The 24,543-nt window shown below is 40.4% G+C and overlaps 1 protein-coding gene across 1 annotated transcript; it reads right to left on the reverse strand.

Annotated features, from left to right (window-relative positions):
* Positions 1 to 12,884: 12,884 nt before the first annotated feature.
* On the reverse strand, positions 12,885 to 14,395 carry LOC119533279 (protein prenyltransferase alpha subunit repeat-containing protein 1-like). The gene has a single exon (XM_037835352.1). It carries the CDS (start codon positions 14,350 to 14,352, stop codon positions 13,066 to 13,068), a length of 1,287 nt encoding a protein of 428 aa, XP_037691280.1. The 5' UTR covers positions 14,353 to 14,395; the 3' UTR covers positions 12,885 to 13,065.
* Positions 14,396 to 24,543: the final 10,148 nt, after the last annotated feature.

Below are 24,543 nucleotides of genomic sequence, written 5' to 3' on the forward strand. Positions count from 1 at the left end.
GGCACACCCAGCTGCAGAGATTTCCTGTGAGAAGGATGAGACCAATGTTGAGATAGCAGTACAGTTCAACTCCTTTCTCTGCCCAATTCTATTTCCTTTTCCTCCCTTCCACAGGTGTGGGTCTCAAGGTCCTGCACTTCATCCCTGTTTCGGATCCTGCTTCCTGGGAAGCCCAACCAGTAACACGTGTTGGCTGTCAGTTGGCGGCTTGCTCCATCCAGAAGTCACAGATTTGGACAGCATTGACTCATCAAAGATGACATCTTCTATTTTTTCCACAAGTTTTGAGATAAGTAAATGGAGTAAAACTGCTTTTGTTCTTAGTACATTTAAGAAGCAGCCAGAATCAAAATAATAAATTTCAAAAATTTGATTTTGATATAATCTGAAACTTTTGGAAAAGTTGCAAAAATAGTATGAGGAAGTTGTGTATATGCTTTATCCAGATTCACAAATTATTTGCATTTGTCCAATTTGCTTTGTCATTCTCTCACAATACACTTACATGTATGTATATATGCATATATATCCTGGTTATTATTATTATTTGAACCATTTGAGACTTAGTAGCAGACCTTGTGTTCCCTTATCCCAAAATATTTGTGTGTAGTTTCTAAGAATCAGAACATTCTTTCATATAATGGCAATCAGGTAATTTAAAAATGAAGCAATACTATTTGTCATTCCATGGTCCATATTTAATTTTGTCTATTGTCCTAATTATAACCTTTCAACTTTTCTTTTCTGGTCCAAAATCCAATCTAGAATCATTCTTGGCATTTTATTGCCATGAATCTTTAGTCTCTTTAATGTGGAACAGTTCCTCTGTTTTGTTTTGTTTTTTGCCTTTCATGACTTTGAAGAGTACAGGGCAATTATTTGTAGATTCTCTCTCCGTTTGGTTTTGTTTGGTGGATGTTTCATTACAAATGGATTCAGGTTTTTCATTTTTGGCAGGAAGATCACAGGAGTGATATTGTGTTATTCTCTCTGTATCATATTGGGGGAGCATTATGTCAGTTTTCCCCAACACTGGTGATATTACCTGTGATCATTGGTTAAGAAGGTGTCCACCAAATTTCTTTTTCATAAAGCTACTATTTCCCCTTGTAATTAATAAGTAGTTTTTAAGAGATACTTTAAGATTATGTAAATGTCTTATTACTCATTGCATTTTCACCTACTAGTTCTAGCATCCATTGCCAATTTTTAAACTCTGTAATTCCTTCTACATTTATTATTTCTTTTATGTGTAAGGAAGAGCTGCCTGTTTTTATTTATATCAGAGTGGACTCCTGGATTCTTGTTTTAGTCAATGGGTTACAATCCATTCAATTTGATCCTCAAATTGTTTCCTCATGATTAATTTGATTCTCAAGTTGTTCAAGATTCAGCTAGTGGGAACCTCTTCAGGTAGGCTTCTGTGCCCTTTTGACATGTTCCCATAATTTTTGGAGCATATCCGTATTTTCTGGTGCAATAAGATGTTCCAGGCTCGTATTATACTTTCCCTGTCTTAGCTCTGGAATCAACCATTTCTCCAAGGAGCTATGGATTCATTTATTGAAGAATGGTATTTAGAAACAAAAATTTGAGCACTAGGTGTGTTCACTGTTATTGGAGTCATTGCTTATAGGCTCTCACAGCTGATAGGAGTAGAAAATATGTATATTTATATATTATAATTTAGATATCATGTGTATTTATATATATCTATAGATCTAAAGCCATATATTATAAATCATTCATACTGATAACTCTATTCCAATCCCACATGACTGGGTTTATTCTAGTCTTCTCCTTTCTGTATTTGTAACTGCCTTATCCAACAATGAGAATGTGGCTTCCCTCATCCTCAGTAAATTTACTCCGTATTTGCTCTGATCTAGAATACACAGAAAGTAGTTTCAGAATTGTTAACAGATACCACTGTGAAAAAGCAAACCTACTAACTAGAATTAAATATGTTTTTCTTTTTTGGCAAAATTTACATTTAGTGAAATTCATAGTATTAAATGTACAACTTGATGAAATTTGATCAATGTATATGCCTGTATAACTATCTCTATGATCAAGACATGAAATATTTCCATCAGCCCACAAAGTTCACTCTTGCCACCTGTTAGTCAATCTCTATGTTCCAAGAGCAACTACTGTTCTGAATTTATTGCCACAGATTAATTTTGCCTGTTCTTGAATGTCATATAAATGGAAAATGAAGTATGTACTCATTTGTGTCTGGTTTCTGTCATGTAACATAATATTTTTGAGATTCATCCTTGTTGCTGCATGTATCAGTTGTTACATTCATTTTTATTGCTGAGAAGTCGTACTTTGTGTGAATGTACTATGATCTTCTACTGATTGGGTTGATTGTTCTTAGCAATCATGAATAAAGTTGCTATAAACATTCATACATAAGTCTCTTCACGGACAGACGTTTTCATGTTTTGGGGGTAGATACCCAGCATGATATAGGATGGTTGTTTGTTTAACTTCATAAGAAACTGCTAAACTGTTTTCCAAAGTGATTGTTTCATTGTGCATTCCTACCAGCAATGTATGAGAGCTGCAGTTCCTTCACATTCTTCCCTACATTTGGTGTTATAAATCTTTTTAATTGTAGTCATTATAGTGGATGTGAGATGGTATCTCATTATGGTTTTAACTTGCATTTCCCTGATGACAAATGATGCTGAACATCTTTTCTTGTGCTTCTGGGCATTTGTGTATCTTCTTTGATAAAGTGTCTGTTCAAATCTTTTGCCCATTTTGAATTGATCTGTTTGTCTTTTCATTATGGATTTGTAGGAGTTCTTTATATATTGTGAATACAAGTCTTTTGTTAGATATACATACTGTGAATATTTTTTCCCAGCCTGTGACTCTCTTTTTTATTTTCTCAATGGTGTCTTTTGATAAGCAAAAGATTTTTTTGATGCCTTCTGGTTTATCAAAATTTTATTTTGTGGTTAGTGCTTTTTGTGTCCTTTTTAAGAAATCTTTCCCTATTCTCCTGATTTTTTTCTTAGGAGCTTTATAGTTTTCGCTTTTATGTTTAGATCTATAGTCCAGACCATTAACTTTTGTGTGTGGTGTCCAACTGGGGACAAGGTACATTTTTTCCCCATACATTTATCCAATTGTTTCGACTCCATTTGTTGAAAGACTTTCTTTTCCCCATTGAATTGCCTTAGTGTCTTGGTTGAAAATAAATTGTTTTTATTGTGTGAGCCTGTTTCTAGACTCTCTATTCTCTTCAGTTGGCCTATTAATCTATCCTTCTGCCAATGCCACATTCTCTTAATTACTGTAGCTTTATAGTAAATTTTGCGATCAGGGGGTATGTGTACTTAAGCTTTGTTCTTATTTTTAAAGATTGCTTTGACTATTCTACATCCTTTGCATTTCCACATACATTTCATAACTAACTCTTCTATTTCTAAAAAATAAATGCTCTGATGGATTTTTATTGGAATTGTCCTGAATCTATATATTAACTTTGGGGAGAAGTGAAGTCTTAGCATTAATGTGTCTTCCAATCTATGATCTTTGTGTAGACTTTGAACCTTCAGTTAGACTTTGAACCTTTGATATTCTCTCTCAGGATGTATGTGTGCACTAATGTATGTATGCATGCATATGTATGTTTGACACCTGAGTCATAGAAAGTTCTTTGTTCTTCTTCCACTGAACTGAAAACTATAACTTCGATCTCTAGCACCTGCCCCTCTGGCTCAGAAAAGGGAGATCATGTATATAACCCAATGCTGGGGAGAGTTAGCAAGCAGGCATGGGCTCCTCTCTGCTTGTAGGCAGCAGGGGTCATGGCCCCCATGTGTGATGGTCTGATGTGGCTCAGAGCACTGATGGGAAGAGGGTGTTTAGAAATGGGAGGAAGCATCCAGAGCTAATATTGTGGAATGCTGGGTTAGAGATAACTTGCACAAGCTCCGGCTGAAATGGCTGGTTATTTGCTCAAGCTGATGGAAAAAGTGGCCACTCTGGGCAAATGCGTCCCTTGTAAAAGTATTTTTCCCTAGAGGAGCATATGTCCCATTTGGGGCTTGGCTCAGTCTTTGGGTCTGAAAAGATAAAGAGCCTTCACTTCTCAGGGCTGCCACAGCTGGTCACTTGTATGGATATTTCACTATAGGAGAAACTAGCAACAAGAATAACTTAATATAAAAATAGCTACCATTTATTGGATGCTCAGTCTGTGCCAGGTCCAATACCGCCATTTAACATACGTTCAATTCTCACAATAACCTTTTTTTCCCATGTGTAAATAAATTTTTACTGTAGCTGTAAGTAGCAATTAGATACAGACTTTAAAAATTCAAACTATATATATATATATTAGGTGAAATTCTACCACTTCTTCACCCCCAAGCAGAAAAAGATCTGAATGAGAAACTGTTGCCTGTGGCTGCATTCTTTATAGTTATTAAAATAGTTCAGTTGGAGCCCATTTTCAGTTGTGGGGATGTACTGAGAAAGAAATAAAGGAGACTCCCTTCAATTGTTGTAGCATTTAAGTCCATGGTTTCTAGTCTTTAGAGCTTTCAACATTTTGATTTCCAAAAGAAGGGTCCCAACAACCTTTTGAGATAAGTAATATCAATGGTATGTTACAGACGAAGAAATCAAGGATTAGAACTGTGGAGTGGACCCGGACCACTTGGCTGACAAATGGAAGAGCCCTTGTTTTAACCCCCACACCTCCTCATCTCTCTGTACAGCACTGATCTATATTCACTTTAAGTTTCGCAGTCTTAATGCCCCTAAGACCTCATCATCCTGAGGGTAGCCCTGCGGATGTCTAATTTACCTTCTTGGCAATTTCTCTACCCCATAAATCTAGGCAAAGGCCAGGGTAAGCTTCTCTGTCAGATTCTGTCTCCCCTGTGCCTTAATTAGCCCAATGGAGATGGAACACCATGGCCATCAGACCTGGAAATTAGGCTTGGGAAATCCCTGGTGGTGTTTAGGCCATTATTACTCAGCCTGGGTTTGCTTCAGGGCTTTTAAGTGCATTAGAGCACTCTGCATTGACTTGACTGGGTGCTCCGTGTTGGCCGACCTGTCAAATTACTTCTCATTTGTACAGCTCACCTGATGATGCTGAAGCACTTTCCTGGCATTGGGAGCTGCTTGTTCATCCTGAGGGATCTGGGGACTGGGCCTAATTTTACAGATGGGGAAGCTGAGACTTGGTTGAATTGAGTAGGTGTGTACTCGGTCTTCTTCAAATGCTTAATGTTTGCAACTGAAGTGATTTTTTTCATGTGGCTGAATCTCAAGTTTTAATCTGATAGGTTCTTTAGCCTCTGAGTGAGGCCATGTTTGGGGTATTAGAGTGAAGCAGCGATGGGAACTGATTCATTATTGAATGTGGGCCCTGTGGAGCATCAAAAGGAGTATCTTCAGGGTTGACAAAAGGCAGAAATTGGGGCCAGGGTCTAAGTCCCCCCAAATATTACCAGAGACTTACATATTAAAATGGGGAGTCACAGCAGCCTAGCCTATTAGCTGGATCTCAGGGTGGAGGAAAAGCCCAGGGTTGGCATGGGAGCACCTCTCCTTAGCCAGTTTGCCAGGAGGAGTGACCTTACTCTAATTCCCTACCCCATGGAGGGAGGGGAGCTTGAAGACTTACTTTTTCAAGTTTGTCATTCTGTGGATAGGAGTCAGTCTGAAGCCTTGGATAGGGACACCAGGAGACCAGAAATGGGGAGCTTGGGAGGGACAAGTTTGGGGCATAAGACAAGGGCTCATAGACAAGACTTTCTAGACATACTAACTTAGAAAAATATTGCTTTTGGCTGTTCTGATATCAAGGATATCCCTCCCAGCCAGGTGCACAGACTCACCTCTCTCCAAAGACACAAGTTTCTACTCTAGTAAAATTCCAAAAATGAAGGATATGTAAGACTCATTGTGGGGGAGGCTGATATAATGCTTATTCTTGATCCTTGGCCCTATAGATTCAGATTCAGTGGATCTGATGTGGGATGAGGGAGGTTTGCTTTGGGTGGGGAGGTAGCTCAGGAATCTGTGTTTTTAACAAACCAACCAAGAGATTCAGAGGCACACACATGATCCATGGGACATTTTTGGAAACACTGCCAAATCCCATTGGAGCTCAACTTTGGCCTGGGGCTAGATGCAGAGGGAGTCCCTGGCATGGCAGCCTTGGTTCAGGATCCTCAAACATTCTTGCTGCTGCTGCCTCAGTCCTGTTACCCAGGCTCCTTGCCTAGATCCAGATTATGGATCCGGGATCCGGACCAGATGATGTCATTTGGGTCCCTGCCCTCTGTTCTTCAAACTGTCAGCCATGGTTCCTTTGACCCACCTTCTTGCCCATGCGTCCCACTATCCTCACTGTCACCTGCCCTGGTTAACCTCCTGGGAATTACCAATTCTTGTCCAGATCCATTCACAGCCTTTCCTCAAGCTTCCATCCTAGTGCATGACTAAGCCAGTGAGCTTTGACTGTTGAGTTTCAAGTAAGACCCTGAAACTGAGACACTTCTAAAAGCTGCTAATCAAGGTAAGACAGGTTTTTGCACTTAATTTTAAATTTGTGGTGGGACATGTAGGCTAAAATCTTGTGGTTTTTTCTGGCTTTTTCTTTTGGGGAACATATTATGATACAAGAGAGGGATAGTCAGTTCAGTTACAAAACCTTGTGAATTTTGTTTCAGAAATCTAGGAACACTTCAGGACCTCTAGTTTAGGTATCACTTACATGAGAAGCCTACTTGTTTATGTTGATTCTACGTTTCATGTATGGAAACAGCCTGTCCTGGTACTCAAAGGCAGAGGCAGCCTGAGCAAAAGTTTTAAGTTTGTGCAACTCTTTCCTCACCTCTTACTTCCCCTTTTAAGAAAAACATTTGGACTTTCCCACAATCTCTAGGACTCTGTCTGATTCTCCTACCAAGATAAAAAGGAAGCAACTAAGACATTAATAGTATTGTAAAAATTAATTCCATACACGAGTATGCATGTTTTAAAAGAGTGTCCACAGAAAGAGAAGTTCCAGAAAGCAACATGGCCAAGGTCATAATTTGAGACATAATGGCCTGTGGTGGAGGGAGGTAGTTTGGGACTGTGTATGTCTTCCTGGCCTTTCAGAGTCCACTTGTCAGTGCCTGTCTCACCTGTCCATGCAAGTAGCTCTGCACAGAATGATAACTTTTGGAAGGCTTCAGGTGGGAACTCTGGCTAGCTTTAAATTAGCAAGACCAGTCAATGGCAGCACCTTGGAGTGGTCAAGGTTGGGCATCTGACTCCACCTGAGCCAATCACATTTCCCCATCCTCCTAGCTTCTAGTGATTGATCCAGTGATGGGCACTTGACCCATGTTGTACCAATCAGAGCCCTTCTCTAGGATTAGAGAGAGCAAACTCATCCCCTCTGGGGTGGAATGCTGTGCTATATGGGGGCAGGAGAGCTGCTGGTAGGGAAACTGGGCTGAGAGAAGGAAGCCAACCATTGGGAGAATCATGCAGAGAAGATGATGCAGAGACCTATCAGAGTCCTCTGTAATTCTCTGAGCACAAACAGAGCTGCTTCAGGGCCTAGTAACAAAGCATAGCACACAGATTCTCCCATCTCTGCCTGTTCCTCCAAGGAATTGGCAGCTGCTGCAAATAGTATCCTTTTAATATATTCCTATTTGGATTCTGTTGGTATGTAGAATTTTTAGGGTCTTGATATATTAGGATAGAAACCCATTGCCTATGATATAAGTTGCAAATATTTTCCTAGTCAGTTTTTTTTTTTTACTTTGCTCATATTTCTTTTACCACACAATTTTATGTCATTGAATTTATCTGTCTTTTCTCTTACTGCTTCTGAATTTTGAGTGATAGTTGCATTCTCTTTTGTAATAAAGATAAATATAAAAAAGATGGCAGAGAAGATAGTGGGGTGTGGTATAGCTGGAGTCCTAAAATATCAGATGGAGGGCAGAGAGAGACAGGGCTGAAGCCAAGTAAACCTTGCTACAGCCTTCTTTCTCAATAGCAGTGATGGCTGAGGAAACAGAATTTCTCTTCCCACTTGGTAAATGCTCTCCCCTAATCAACTCCCTTCCTCCACACTCATACCAAAACCAACCTTTGGAAAAAGTAACCTTAAACTTTCCAATGCCTGTATATGCTGTTTTCTACTGAGGAACTACTCAGGAACATATTAGAAAGCTGGGCTGGGGGTGGGAGTGGGGCAGGACAGGGACAAAAATATGGTTAACAATGTGTCAGATGTTTTGGGTTTTCCATCCAAGTAAGTGTGGCACAAAATACAGATCTTATAATTGGGGGAGAATTGAGAGTGGAATATGATTAGCTGCTCTTCCATGTGCTATCTGGAATTGTTAGAGGTGAGCAAAACTGGCCAAGATGCACCGTTCTCTGGGTGGGCTCAACTTGGGAAGAAATACTGATTCTTCCTACAGCTGCCCCTCTTTCAAAAGTTATTTCATGTTTGAAAGAAATAATATAGTTTTTGAAAGAAGATAAAAATAATCTGTGATATGAGTTAGTATTTATGAAACCATGTGATTGAAAAATAATAAGCCCCAGTTTTTGTGACTGCTGTTGCCTCTGAAATAGTCTCCTGGGAGGGGTTTAGTTCATCCAAATGAGGCTGCTTTGTTTCTAAAACTCCTCCTTCAGGTAATATGGAATTTCAGAAAATGTCAAAAGGCCTTCTGTAGTGACAGAGGTGGATTATATAATCTTAAACTTCAAAGCCCCTCACTTGCCAGGGCCCCTTCTTAGGATTTCGGGTTCTCCAGGGCTGAGGGGAGGAAGCAGCAGCCCAAGCACACCTGTGGCTTGGCACACGGCTGGATACTGGGGGGTCCCTCTTCTGCATGCGTCACATGCCCAGTGACAGGTTTCCTGCTTGGGGGCCAACTCCTTGTCCCCCACCCCCAGGCCCTCACTCCAAGCAGTTGGAAAAACTGGGGGTGGGGGAGCTGTAGAGGTAGGCATGAACAAAGAGACTTTGAATAGGAAAGAAACTATTTCTACACTATCATCACTTAAAAAACACGTTTGCATCAATGATTCCAGAAGAAAGAGTGAATTCCTTTTCTATTCTTTCTATGGAAAATGATATTACAAAATCATTATCTTATGAAGAGGTAGTCAACATTAAGGAGTATGAAGCAAAAAATGATAGAAAAAAGGTATGATAGTGTTTTGTCGGGGAGTTAATGAATGTAGTTTATCTAGATGTTGGTTTTGTACCAGTTATCATTTTATTGCCTCTCAGCTCAGTCTTACACTTTCCCCCCTGCTTTGTGATACCAGGGCTGGACCATGTAACTATTTCTCCTTTGCCAGCTGGCATAATATTAAGCTTTGTCAGAGGAAGGTGCTGGAGGAACAGTGGAGGAAAAGGGGGGCTTCTTTTTCTGCTTCTGGTGTGCTTCTCTCTTTTCTTGCTTCTGAGGCATTTGACCACATCCAGTGGTGGTTACCCCAGCAAGTTTCAGGGGCACCCTAGTGAGTGGCTTCCCAGAGAGTTTTCCAGCAGCCCAACCAGATGCCTAGTGAGTCTTCCAGGCACCTGGCAGGTGGCTTCCCAACAAGCCTAGTCTACACCCCAGCAGGTGTACTGTCTGCCAGACCTGGCCTGTGACACCTCAGCAGATTTCTATGGTGGGCCGGAGCCACACCCTTTCCAATGAGGTCTAAATCTCAGCCCTGGAGGCAGGGGCTCTTCCAAATTTGTTCCTTCTTTGGCTACACTTAGCCTTACAGATATGGCTGCTCTCTTTATCTGCTATTCCTATATTCTTTGAAGTTCTCTTTACTGCTTACTAGTTTATCCTTTGTTACTAGTTAATAATTCTCTATATTAAACCATCCCTGTTCAAATTGCTTTGTGGAGAATATCTTCTTTTGGGACCTTGACTACTATAAGTCATTCATTCGCTCTTAGATTTGAATATGTTGTCATTTCTTTTTCCAGTCTAAGTAAATATTCAATTTTATACCTAATTTTGTATTTGCTGTATAATAACTCTTTTTCTTAAAGAGGGATCCCAAATTGTATTAGTTTCAGGGACCACAAAACCTGGATCAGCTCCCTGTGAGGCAGGGAGTTGACTCTCAAAATACCTGACTGTGTGGAGTGGCTTACCCAAACTTCACACAGAGCCTGAACAGCTCTGGGTACATGTTCTGTAGTGGCAGAGACTACAGAACATGGCTCTCAGCTTGGCGTTAGAGATCATATTTGTCACATCACCCAAATAAACATCACGTTGTATTTATATTCTGCCTCATACCCCAAGGTGTTTGATTTAGACACTCCATGAGGAAACTGAGTCCCATAGTGGGAAAGGGACATGCCCAAGGTCACAAAGAAAGTGGTAAAGCCTGTGCTGGAACTCAGTCCCCTGACCCTTAGAGCCCAGCAACCCTGTGAGGGAGCAGAAGGAGGAGAAGGGGAAGATCAAAGTCTGAGGTAGGTGTAGACTAAGCCTTCCACTTTAGTTAATGATGCATTAGGTAACTTGGACTGAGCCTGCCTCAGAGAACAACTAGAAAAGCTGGACAAAACATAAAGTCTTCTTGAAGGCATCAGAGACCCAAAAAGGCAGTGAGAAGAAACAGTGCCAACATCTGGCTGCAAAGGAAGAATCTGCAATGTGAGCCTAGCATTTGGGGCTACTTTCCCCCTTCGGTCATTTCCCAATTCCAGAAGAGGCAGTGGAGGAGAGAAACCAAGCCTTGGAGCTTGGGGGATCATCACTGACATCTCTTTCTTCTCATCCACTCTGTCACCAAATCCTGCCACTTGCACCTCAGGTAATCTCTGGAATCCATTCTCTCCACTTCCCAGAACTTCCCTGGCTCAAGCCACCAGAGCCTCATGCCTGGACTGCTGCCTCCTTGCTGGCATCCCTCCACCAATGCAGCCAATGCCATCAGCGCTCTTATTTGTTTATTGCCTTAAAATTTCAATGATTTCTCGTTATTTTTAGGACACAGACCCAGGTCTTTAACAGGACCTACAAGGCTATCACTCCAGCCTCACTTCACACCATGCTTCCCCCAACTGCACTCCAGCACCCATGATTTTCTTTCTATTCTATGCCCTCTCCTGTAACAGAGCCCTTGTATGTGCTGTCACTTCTGCCTGGAATGCTCTTTCCCTGGTGCAAGTTATCTTCAGGAAGCTTAAGAGAAAATACTGAGTTAGAATTAGGGTGAATTATATGGTGTACCACACCCGAAAGACAGTAAATGTTTGAGGTTGGCCTCCCTCTTTCTCGGTTTAGTATCCTCTCTGGAAACCAATGGTTGTTGCCACAGAATGGCTTTTCCCTGCTCAGCTGGTCAGGTTGGCCCAAATCCTCCTCACTCCCCATCTGAGTGTTTAACCAGACCCATCAGATTGAACAGTGTGGGAAGAACAAAATGTTGCAGGAAGTCTGATAGGTACACTTGCCATGGAAGGTTAGAGAAGAAAATTAGGTGAATTAAAAACTCTGGACTCATTCAGCTCTTCATGGGATCTGGGTCACTGTTAGGGGATTTGAGCCAAATACAGAATTGGGAGCAGAGTTCGTATTGCACAAAGATTTATCTAATAAAATCTATGTGAAAAGTTTCCTCTTTGAGAAGTTGTGTTTGTGCTGGGACTTTGGGACATAAAAGAATCACATTGTGATGAACAAAATTTTGTCACGTTGTGGTTAACAAAAGTCTCTGTGCAGGCTGAACAGTCTCCTCTAAGTTATCCTGGGAAACTAAGGGCCACAGAGCATGAATGGAGAAAATTCCGGGAGGAAATGGATGATTTGCCGAAATCTGCAAGGTGATCATGTGTGCTCCTTGGGAAGCATGCTCATTGGGTTTAGTGAATTTTAGTATTTTCAGCATGTCATGTGTGCACATTGAGTGTTCTCAATAGAAAAACAATTGGTTATGCTCCTTCATTGGCCAAATCACTGTGTTCCTATAAGATTAACTTTTAGGAAGATGGCAGGAAACACTTGAAATGGAAAAATCAGTATATGAGGCAAGAGGAAAACTGACAGTTGTAAGGAAAAGAACAATGCCACCTCTAAGAAAAAATCATACTAGCTTCTGGATGTAAGTTTTTCTATTCCATCCTAAAATTTGGGCAGCCTCGCCATTTGCCCTGAGTCTATTGGGAACTGCTACATTCGTGTAAGGAGCTTTAAAACCAGGGCCTTCCATTCACTCCTCATTTGGGGCATCCCAGTCTTGGGCCCTCAGAGGCACTGGGGCTAGTACCCTTCCTCCACAGGCATCTGAACACAGCACTGTGTGATCACAGTCCTCAAACCTTGTCCATAAACCTACCCAGAGGTGGCCAGCCCAGCCTTAGATGATGTTAATCAGAAGAGCTTCCTCCAGCAATGTTTTGATGGTTATCTACAGTTTCATCTCCTCAGTTAAAAGCCTAATCCTGCTTTTTACTTCACTGACTCATTTTTCCATTTGTCAAAGCTCCTATCTAAGCAGTAGCTACTAAACAACCTGCACCACCAGACTCAGGCAGGTTCCATTACTTTAGGTGCAATTACATTAGCATGACAATGGACTAAGATTTTTATCACAGTTCTCAACCTGCTCCTAAACCTTTTCAGCTTTCTCTCCCTCTGAACTATTTCCCACTTCCTGAACTCTTCCCAGCTTTCTAATCCCATTTCCACCACCCGAGCCCCTCATCCAATGAAAAATTGCCTCTTCTCCATACACATTTGTGCACACACACATGCACACTTACACAGAAGTATAAAACCAGGGCAGACTTACTGTAGTTATGCCTTTTTTTTTTTTTTTTTTTTTTTTTTTTTCAGCAGGAAGAAACTGTACAATTATTTTATCCCCAAAGGAATGCCAGTTCTTAATAAATAAATTGAAAGATTTACTACAGATTTTTAACTGAAAGATGAAGAACATACGGTTAGTCAATAATAGCCAACAGTCCATGCAACCATGTAAAGAAGAGAGGAAAGTAATATTGCACTAAATGGGGAACCTTGCAGGACTCATCTGCCTCTTTCACTGGCTCAAAGTAACCAGCCATTTCCTGTATGCATTGGCAAACCGGGCTTGCTCTACGTTCCGGCAGGTAGACAATACTTGATCAATGAACCTGTGCTCCATTTCTAGGCCTAGGGAGTATGGAGCTGGGGTCCGCTTCAGTCGTTTGGTTTCCTGGGAATAGCCTTGCTTGCCAGAGTCATTCAGTCCATCCACCTCCATTGCCTGAGACATGTGGGGGCCTGCTGGGATGAGGTGCAAGTCACTCAAAGTCCCCCCGGGGCTGTCTGCAGGCAACAACTGGGTCATGCTGTGAGGAAGCCTACCATTTAAGTGATGCTGAAGGTAGAAGACATGCCGCCTATGACACCACAGCGTTTCATGTCCTGGGTACGTATCAATGAGATCAGTGCTAAATTCAACTTCTTCTTCTAGAAGATAGGGAAGATTTATCCTTGGTTCCTCTGATGAAGCTGCTGCTTCCTGATCTTTTGGAAGAACTAGGGTTGGCTCGCTTCTCAAAGGGTTTTGCTCTAATACAGAACGGTCTGTCATAGTTTGGCTAATCAAAGATTTTAATAAAAAGTGGCGGTAGTGAAATCCACTGTGGTCTGAAACGTGTGTGGATGCCCAATGCTTGGTTGAAGAAAGTTCATCAAGAAGAATCTTGACGTCTAGCTTGGCCAGGTGCTGTAAAACCCAGATGCGATGGGACCAGGCATTGTAGTTACTTGGGTATCTCCCTGCGGCTTCACCACAGACCTCCATCTCTTCTTGGATTAGTCGCTGTGTCCTTTCTGCAGGAATTGTTCCCAAGTTTCCTTTGGTGACAAAGGAAGGCAAGGTTTCCTGAATTAGCTGTTGTAGCACCCATCGCCTGTGAATCCATGTTTCTGGACTCTTTGGAAACTTTGTTAAGGCCAGTTTTCCCAGATGTAAGTCCTTAATTGGATTTAAAGTGCCAGAGAGGATCAGCTCTTTCCTCACGTTCCATGCAGTGGTAAAGTCTGGGTTTAGAAGCAGCAGAGTGCATGTGACATCTATCAATTCATCTTTGTTCAGCCATTGCTTTCTTGTTCTGTATAGAAGGAGCTTTTGGTGAACATATGGTAAAAGGAACTTGACACACCAGCTCTCCACACCAAGTTTGTTTTCAACCAGGACTATAGGACTCCGGTTACATCTAGCTTCAGGACATGGGATTAGTCCAATTTCATCTATGTGCGGGTTCCTCCTGAAGGCATTGGTGATATCCTTCACCACCCGCTGCACCAACACCGCTACCTCCTCACTTGTCTCAGCCATGTTGGCGGCAGAGGCGGCAGCTCGGGCGCGTCTCCGGGAGAGCGCGGAGCCGCCGGCGGGAGTTCCCAGTTATGCCTTTTTATTTGGAGGAATTAAGGTAAAAACCAAATTTCTGGCCTGGGCAACCAGGGAGTGAAATTTTCTGACATAGAACCAAATTTGGGGGAGAAGATGATGAGGTCATTAATAGACATATTGAGGTTGAGGTGTTTATGAAATATCCAGTTAGAGATACTTAATAGACTCTTGTATATAAATTACAGATCAGGAGCTCACATATCACAAAAACAACAACAACAACAAGAATATCTATCATGGTTAACATCTATATAGTTACTAGGAGCCAGACACAAGTCTAAATATTTTTATTAAATCTCTTAAACTTCACAGTGTCTCTGTGAGGTACATAGTATTATTACCTCCAATTTATAGATGAAGAAACTGAGATCAAAGAGGCTAATATTTGCCTAAGATCACAAATAAAGAAATAGTTTTGGGAGTGATCTGTGTATAGATAATAACTAAAGCCCTAGGAATAGGTGCGATGGTCCCGAAAAATAAAAATATAGAGTGAAGAGAAAACAGTTAAGAAAAAAAATCACAACATATAAGGAATGGATGAAGGAAGAGTAGTAGCCTGTGAAAGAGATTGAGGCAGAATAACCATAGAAGTTGAGGGAAAAACATGGAACTTGAGGGAAATGAGCGTATCAAGAAACAACGAGGAAGCATGACAGACAAAAAGTATAGCACAGGATGATAAAATTAAAACCAAATATATTAGTTGTAATGGTAAGTTTTAATGTAAAACTAAACATTACACTTCTTATGAAAATATTGGTTCAATATATAAAATCCAATATTGTGCTGTTGACAAGAGACAACTTATGGGGTGATGCAACATGAAAAAATTAATAAAAGGATGGGAAAACTTCTATTAGGCATTTAAAAAAGGATTTGAGATATAAATATCAGATAAAGTAGAATTAAACACAAAAAAGCACTGATGGAACAAAGAACATAATTTTATATAAATAAATGGAATGGTTGCAATGAAGAGTTAAATCATGAAACCCTATGCATTAATAATAGTTTGGCAAAATACATACATTTTAAAAACTATCAGAAATGCAAAGTGGTAACTTCTGGTTCAGAATTACTGTCTGCAGTTTCTCCTGGCTTCTCATTAAAATATCCATTGAAACATTTTTGGGAAAAAAAAGAAAAAAGAAAAGGAAAACTCATTGCAATATTGAGAAATAATGTGCAGAAGTAAAACTTCTAAGCAGAAAATTACTCTAATTAGAAGGCAGACAGCTCTGGATTGAGAAAAAGCCTGTGAAGACTGTGTAATGGGAGTTCCAGAAAGTGGGAGGGCAATAAAAAGTATATGAAGGAATAATGGCCAAACATTTTCCAAATTTATTAAAATAAATTTGTAATGTAAATACACCAATCCAAGAAAATTAATATAGCTCAAGAAGGACAACAAAGTAAACTACAGTGAGGCACATTGGTATCAAATAGCGGAAAACAAGGGATAAAGAGAACCCTCCTCCCCCCAAAAAAAACAACAACCAGAAATTAAAGAAACATTACATACAAAGGAACAAAGATAAGCAAAGGACTGCAGACTACTTTTCAGAAAATACGCAAGCCAGAGACAACGGAATGGCATTTTTAAAGTGCTGAAAGAAAACCTAGCATTCCGTACTTACTGAGAACGTCTTTTAAAAATGAATGTGGAATAAACCTTTCTCAAACTGAAAAGCTGAGGTAATTCATTGCCAGTAGACCTGCAGTACAAAAGATGTTGGCAGAAGGAAAATTACACCAAATGTAAACTGAGATTTATATAAAGGAATGAAAAGCACTAGAAATGGAAAACATGGGTAAATAAAAAAATCATTTTTGACATTTAAACTGTCATTTTAAAGAAAATTGATTGTTTAAAGCAAATACAGTAACAATTTGTTTCATGGTTTATAGCATATATAGAGGTAAAATGTATGATGACACAAAGTTGAAAGGGGGAAATAGAAGGATATTGTTGTAAGCTTCATACATTATATGTGAAGTGTTATAATATTATTTGTAGATAGACTGTAATGTTAGAGATGAATACTGTAAACCCAAGAGCAACTACCAAAACAAAGAATGATAGTTAATAAGCCAATAATGGAAATAAAATGGAATCCTAAAAAATGTTTAATTAACATGACAGAAGATAGGAAAAGAGGAGAAAGGAATGAAGAACAGATAGGAGAAATAGAAAACAAATATCAAGACGTTAGATTTAAATCCAACCAAATAAATGATTGCATTAAATGTAAATTGTCTAAATACTCCAATCAAAAGTCATAGCTTGTTAGATTGGATTAAAAGAGGAAGACCCAACTATATGCTATCTATAAGAAACCCACTTTACATAGAAGACATAAATGGATTAAAAATTAAGGATGGTGATGAATGCGTAACTATATGATGGTACTGTGAACAGTTGATTGTACACCATGGATAACTGTATGGTATGTGAATATATTTCAATAAAACTGAATTTAATTAAAAAAATAAAAAAAGATTGAAAAATAATACCAAATATACCAAGAAAACACTAAGCACCCAGGAGCCTGCTTATTCGCTACACCAGCAAATGTGGAGACCAGCTCATCCATTTTGTCCATGGATTTGCATCCCTCTAGAAGTGACTCAACTTAAAAAAAAATGTTGCAGCACACAATGTGCTTGTAGCTTCTGGTTTCTATCAAGCACATTCCATGGCATCTCCTCTGAGGGGCATTGTATGAGAATGCCCAATGTATAGGTCTTTTGTGTTGCAAAATAAGGTATAATCATAGCCATCAGTTAGCACATCCATTCCCAACTGGGGTGCCCTTCCAGAAGCTCTAGCACAGATGTCACTGCTGCCTCTACTCAGTCTTTACCCTCCTGAATGACATCATCACTTAGAGTTACTTTAACCCCTGAGAACTATTCTGTTTAGCTGCTAAGCAGTGCATCCCATGGCTCAGTTTTTTTGGAATTCAGTTGGGCACCCACTACAGTTCTGTAAGCCCTGACAGCTATGCTCTTTATGTTGGAAGGAAGGATGGAACAGCCAATGAACCAAATCAGTCTTACTGGTCAGCTGCTAGGCTGGTTCCATGTTATGGTAGTTTTGACCACTTCTCTTAAACGCTGAGGAAATTCACACATCTGCTGATGGTTAGAGGGATAAAGGCAAGAGTACCCACACTTGTTTCTAAAAAATGTCCCCCCAATTTTTTAATGTAATTAAATTATTAGTAAAGCAATACATGTGCCTAATTTGAAAAGACAAATAATACTACATGACATAAGGAAAGTAAGCAGTCTCCTAGCCCAGCCTACCAGAACTTCAATTTCTACTCCCTAACTGTACTCCTCAAGAGAAATGCTTTCAGCTCTTTTAGTTTCTCCTCCCTTCTTTTTAAATTTTGATATTTTAATTAAAATATTTTGTTTTTAAAATTCAAAATGTTGATAACATGACTATATTATTTACGATTTTTAAAATTTTAGAAATCATTATTGACTTCCTCTTATGGAAGATGAAAATATTATTTTCTAAACTACTTTCCCTTTCCCCATCCTCTCAATTTAGCTATATCATAGTTTTTTCACATTCATATTTTGTATTGTCAGTATTATAATTATCCAAATATTGTTCACAGTGAGATCACATAATATGTTGTGATTATATTTCACTTATACTGTTTTAAATGATTGCTTTATTTCTTAATTACTTAGCTTTCTATGTCCTCACTGAGTCAGCACTATGCTTTCTAAAAAAACTCTTCCTGATGCAGTCAAATTCACCAAGTACCCTGTCAATTCCATGTCTTTCCCTATAGACACCCCTCTGGGAGCCAGCATTCTTGAGAAGGGAGGGGGCGGAGGGAAGGAAGACCTCACTGTGCAGTAAGCAGATTTCCCTTCTCTACTTTCAGCCATGCCTGGTGTGTTCAAGTCAGTGTTTTCCCTGGAGAATAAGACTCCTGTCTTATTCCCTTACTGTGTGGGCTTGGGGTCCACCTGCTCCTTATTCAGGCTTTATACCAGTCCTTTCAGGTCCTTTGGAGGTACCTCTGCCTCCAATTCCTGAAACTTCTCAGGCTTCTGGATTGGGAGTCTGTTTGCTCCTCACCAGCTTTTCTTCTGTGGGCGGTCAGATTTCTGCTTTCACAGCTCGGCTAAGTCAGTGCCAATCATCTAACTGCTTTCCATTTTCCAAAATTTGGTGACCTCTCTAGTCTGTCTTCTCTTCTCCTAGTTTCCTTGTCCTTGAGAGTTATAACTTTCTTATTCCTTTAGTGTCCTTTTGTGTGGTTTTGGGAAGAGGTGGAGATAAGCATGTATGTTATGTCTGCCTTGTTTAACTGAGAACCTTTTCAGTTAACTTCACAGTTAGTGATATAATCATATTTTTTTTGGGTAAAAAGGAGTGGTGGGGAATTAATCTAGCCAGTTCATCCCCATGTACCATTTGCGAGTATTAGGCCACATGCCTAGAGTTTTGGGGCACTCTGTATGGGCATGTTTATTTCTCTTCTCGGTATCTCTTCCATGCTCGACCTTATTCCATAATAACACTGCTCACAATGCATGAGCAGAAACAGTTTCCCTGGGAATTCTGTCCTTCTCCTTTTTCCTTTTTTTGTGAAATGGGTCCTCTTGGGTTATGGCCAATCCACAAGAATCAGCCTTTGGAGTGGATTTCTGCCTTTGGATTCAGCCTTTGGAATGGATTTCTGTTTTGCCCAGACCCATTTCTGGAGTCTGGGTGAGGGGAGCTTCAGATCCTGTAGGTGAATTGGAAAAAGGCCATTATGGTCATCTGGTCTCCAGGTGGACTATCTAGGATATATCAGATCTCCTGTGCTGTTGGCATAGCTCCTGTATTTTATTATCCTGAAGAGTGTCTGCCTTCTTCCCAGAATTGGATCATATTACAAGCATGCCTTTCAATTATCTTAGCCTTGGAAGGCTCAGGCTCCAGAAAGAGATTGGAGGAAAGAACTTGTCCTATTGCAAAAATATTGCTTTTAATTTAAGCAAATAATGTTGGGTGGATCAGTTAGTATTTTGTGGTCCCTAATCTTTTTATTTATTTATTTTTAGGTCATTGCAAACAAAGTGCAATGGATCCCAGTACACTTTTACCACAACCATTCTCTCTTTCCATTTGGGCAGGCCTCATTTATTCAGCATAAACTTTCTGTATGCTATAACTTGCTTAATTTATCCCTATAGTGTACCAAGTTCTGTTAAAATCCATTTGTCAGGAACAGTAAAGTGGAAATGAGATACTTAAAAGAGATAAATTTGATACCTTGGATATATATTCCAGGAATTTGTTAAATACATACTAGAAACATGAAAATAAAGTAGATTATCCTTAGAAGGATTGTCTACAAATAGTTGTTGATATGCTCAAAAGCAGAGGAAGCAGAAAGACACCAAAAGTTACCCAAAATACCATCAAAGGGATGAACAGGGGTACCATGGACAGTTGTGCAGGTTGTGGTCTGGACAAAGTACCCAGCCAAGGAAGCAATTTCATACATTATTCCTCAGGCTAACTGCCATGGGAGTATGTCCTCCCAGAGGTGGCTTCTTTTCTTAATTTTCACAGATGCTGTAGGGGCTGGGGACAGCCCTGAGAGCAAAGGATGCTTTATCATATGTGACTTAGAATAGATCTTACAACTATGAATTTAGGAAAATGTGTCATTAAGGGAATGATGCTTTGGTTTTTAGGCAAGTTGACTTCTCCAGGGCTTCTCCCACCAGATTGGGAACCAAATCGGTTAGCCCGTGGTACTTCCCTGCCAGCCACTTTATAGGGTATTGTGGAGGAGAGAGAGACAAAGCATGGACCTGATTTCTCCATGGACAATTGAAGCATACACTTTATAGTGTTAAGAACATTCTAGGTATTCATTTAAGCTCAAGTATTTCAGTCTATTCAATTAAATTATTTGCAAAGCCTGAACATCTAAACCTCCAAAAGCACTTAAAATTAAACTCCATATACGTCTGGAAAACAAGAAAATGTAGGACAAAATCCAAAGGGTCAAGAGTTTGAACTCACAGATCCTAGGGGAGAATCCTAACAATATCTTTCAGGAGAAAAGAAGAGGCTCAACTTCTTTTCCTGAAACTGAAGACCTTGGAAAATGAATTGGGGTGGGTCTGCCTGGGGGCAGAGGTGCCCCCCTCCTGGGTCAGGGCCACACTCGTGTGGGATTTAACTGCTGAGGAGAGAAGAGGAGGTGGGGCTCCTTTTCCTCATAATCAAAGGGAAGTATGGGAGGAAAATTTGGGTTCCCAGGATCATACTCATGTGGAGATGTGGGGGCTGGCAGGAGCTGACACCAGATGGACTTGATTTTCCATATAAAAATCAGGTGAGGTCATCTGACAAGTGTCAGTGGGAGGAAGGGCAAACATAGAATGGAAAACAGAGGGGATGGACCGTTTTTGAAGTTTTTAGACTTAAATGTATTGCATAGGGGTGGCCAATATAATGTAATTGGCAATTTGTTTTGTTTTAAAACAGTAGTAATATACCTGCAAAGGAGAAAATTCAGGGCATTTGTTCATTGTCATTGGTTTAAGCACCATAATTTAATTCATGTTTTTAGAATTGCTGCTCTATGTAATCAAAATCTATGAAAGCTATGAACTTTGAAATTTTTCTACATATGGAAAAGTTCACATATTATATGAATGTTCGATGAATTTTCATAATGTAAACTCTTTTGTGTAACGTGCACCCAGACTGAGACACAGAATCTTACCAGCACCAACAGGCCCCATTGTGGCCCCTTCCAGTCACTACTGCCCCACAAGGGTAGCCAGTATCTTGGTTTCTAATAGCTTATAGATCAGTTTTGCTAAAAGCAAATGAACTTTAAAGGCCACTCCTACTCTCGGAACCTGTGGATAAGATCTTAAATCATTCATTTTCTTCTCAAACTTTGTGGGGTGATATATAGTGTTATTTGCAAACCCTGAACATCTAAACTTCCAAAAGCACTTAAACTCCATATACGTCTGGAAAACAAGAAAATGTAGGACAAAATCCAAAGGGTCTGTACTTCTCAGTATGCATGTGTGTGTGCACAGACATGGCCAAGACAAGCTTCTTCCTCCAGGAGCTTGATCAAGGTCTATTCTCGGTCCAGGAGTAGGGTGGGTGGTAGTGAGTGCTCCTGTCAATACACCTGGCTGAACTCCATCACTGCGCTGGCTCTGTTTCTACCAGCGTGTGTGGGCAAGAGGCTGTGTACATGGGAGGGATGGTCAGGAGTCAGAATTTGCAAGGGGGGGATGGTGCTCATTGATTCAACAAATGCTTACCAGCCCATTTTTTCCAGCTCAGAGTCTGGTAGGAGGAGAATAAAAGCAACAATGAACTAAAGTGAAATAAAGATCACATTAGGGAACAAAGTAATTCAGTCACCAAATATATACTACTTACTACCAAATTAACAGTTCTGTGTTACCCTGGTCAGGAAAACGTACCCCAAGGGATCAGATGGGGTTACAACGTTGCCAGACTCCAGCTTTTCCTAAAACCTCACGGGACTCTCTATGGAAATCTGCCCACCTTTTTCCAATGTCACCTTTTTCCAGGATAAACTGATTCATCTCTGCTGGCTAAGCTCCCCAGTATGAGGCCAGGAGCAGAGTAGATACTCAATAAATGGGCATTAAATGAATGCATGCATGAATGAATGTTAGTGTACTTCAGAGCAAGGGAGATGCAAAGGCATCTAAATCCAGATTCTTTCCAGGCCAATGTGTGGACTGCTAAAGCCAGTGTCCAGAGGGATAGTCAATCACTTCTAGTTGGGGGACTCCTCATCTCTCTGATCTTGGTCCCTTCACCCTTGAAATGGAGGTCATGCACACCTCACAGGTGCCACGAGAATGTATGGTGGGTCCAATGTATCTGAAGTGCACCATGAATTCTTTTCCCTTGCATATCTAGGGGTCTCCTGTGGCCTGGACCTTGGAAAGGGCTATAAGTCCACCCCCTCATTCCATACTTCAAGAGTGACAGCCCATTCTTCTCTTTGGACACAATCAGGCTTGGGATCCTATAACCATGTGGGTTAAAGTGAGGACAAATAATATTATCCTCTAACGTTTACAGCAGAATTGCTGAGCAGCCAGGAGAGAAAATGACACCTCCACTGTAAGGGAAAGACTGCCTAGAACTCAGCTGTTTTCTCTTCCAGCCAGTTCACCAAAAATGCATGTTCACTCTTCATATAATGAATATATGTTCAATTAATGAGCCACATCTTGGGCCTCTGATACTGCCAATGACTTGTCATTTACAGCCTTGTTACTCCAAAGCATGGGTCCTGGACCAGCAACATCAGCACCTCTTGGGGTCCTTTTTGAAATGCAGAATCTCAGGCCCACTGAGACCCAGAATCTGCATTTTAACCAGATCTCCAGGGGATTCATGTGCACATTAAAGATTGAGAAGCACTGCTTTAGAGGTATGGAACCACACATTTGGCAGTCTCTATGTTAGTCTGCCGTTTCACTTTGAGATCCCTTGCTGCCCCCTATAGACTGGAATCATAGCAGCAATTAACTAACTGAAATATCAGTCAATCCACAGATAGACACTGTACAGACTGCTTTGTTGTATGATTAGCGGCACATATAGGACAAGAGGATGATTCTTGAAAAACAAGATGCTAACTGCATCAATGCTACATTTGTAAACACAGCAAAATCCTGCACATAAAGGGAACCACAATTTCTGCTCAAAGAGGACAGTGAAAGAGAAGTATGAAGTTGATCTGGAGATGGATTTTCTGTGGTTCATAGAAAAACGGGTGGAGAAAAGTACACTTTTTAGTGGCAGGAAACATTTTTCCTTAAAATTGAAGGTCTGTGTTATTCTTTCTGAGTTCTCTTAGAATGATTCAGTGAAATACAATTCCATGAATAATATTTACTCTAAGTCCTGAGAACTATTGTCTTCAGTGTATTCATTTAGTGCATTTTGTGAAAGGATTTGATGTTTTTTTTTTTTCCCCAAGTGGAATGGGGATAGTGGGCAGATCAGAGCATTATTACCAGGTGGGACCTGGAATAGAGACAGATAGAGGAGTATGGGCTGATAAGGCCTGATGAGGCCTGATGGGGCTGATGGGGTCGAGGACCAGAATTTCCCTGGCCATTGAGACTTCTAAGCAGCCTGAACAGTGACCAGAAGAGGAAGCAAACCATGTACAGTTACGATCCTAATGTCTCATGCATTTAACAAAGCTTCCCTGGGCCCTCCAATATCTGTAAGATCCATATAAGGAGCCGGAGCTCTCGTAAGTTCAGGGCCAAGGTGTGTCTGCCATGATAGCCTGCTGTAGACATCCAGCAGGATGCACCCATGGGAACCCCTTGTTCTTCTTGCTTCCTACCCCTCTGTTGACCCTCTGCATGGGATTCCTGGAACTCACTCTGTCCTCTGGCTGCAGAGTTAACTCGCACCACTCCATGGAAGGGTCTTCGTGAATTGGCCAGGACTGACAGGACCATTGCTCCCATCACTTTGAATATGCAGCATGAAAGATGAATGGCACCTCCTGTTTCCTCGACCCTTCAACACCATCTGCTTTTACTGCAACTCCTTCTCATCATCCCAATTTCCTGCTCAATCAAATACATTGTGTTAGGTCTTCATCTGACTTCTTCATAGTCATTTATGTTTTCAGTAAATGAATATCTATATTTTTGAGCAGCCATAGGATTCCAGTTCTCTTCTAGGTGTTGGGAACACTCAGTACATAAAACAGGTTAATTCCCTGCCCTTTGAGAGAAGATCAGATTTTAACTAATTAAAATTAAATTAAATTAAAAATTCAGATATTCAGTTGCCACTTTTTAAGTGATCAGTAGCCACAGTTGGCTAGTGGTTACCATTACTGGACGGCATTGATACAGAATGTTTTGTCATTGCAGAAATTTCTACTGCACAGAACTGCCCTAGAGCTTTTATTCACTCTGGTAGTGGAAAATAGTTGATAGACAAAATAAAATGAATATATAAATAAAATATCAGGTAAAGTGTGATAGAGGAATACAGAGACAGTAGAGGGAGAGAGAATGAAGAAATGGGATGTA

This window comes from Choloepus didactylus, chromosome 4 (assembly GCF_015220235.1).
Source record: "Choloepus didactylus isolate mChoDid1 chromosome 4, mChoDid1.pri, whole genome shotgun sequence".
NCBI classification, from domain to species: Eukaryota; Metazoa; Chordata; class Mammalia; order Pilosa; family Megalonychidae; genus Choloepus; species Choloepus didactylus.

Coding starts and splice junctions, on each gene's coding strand:
- LOC119533279 (XM_037835352.1), bottom strand. CDS start 14,352: ATGGCTGAGACAAGTGAGGAGGTAGCGGTGTTGGTGCAGCGGGTGGTG.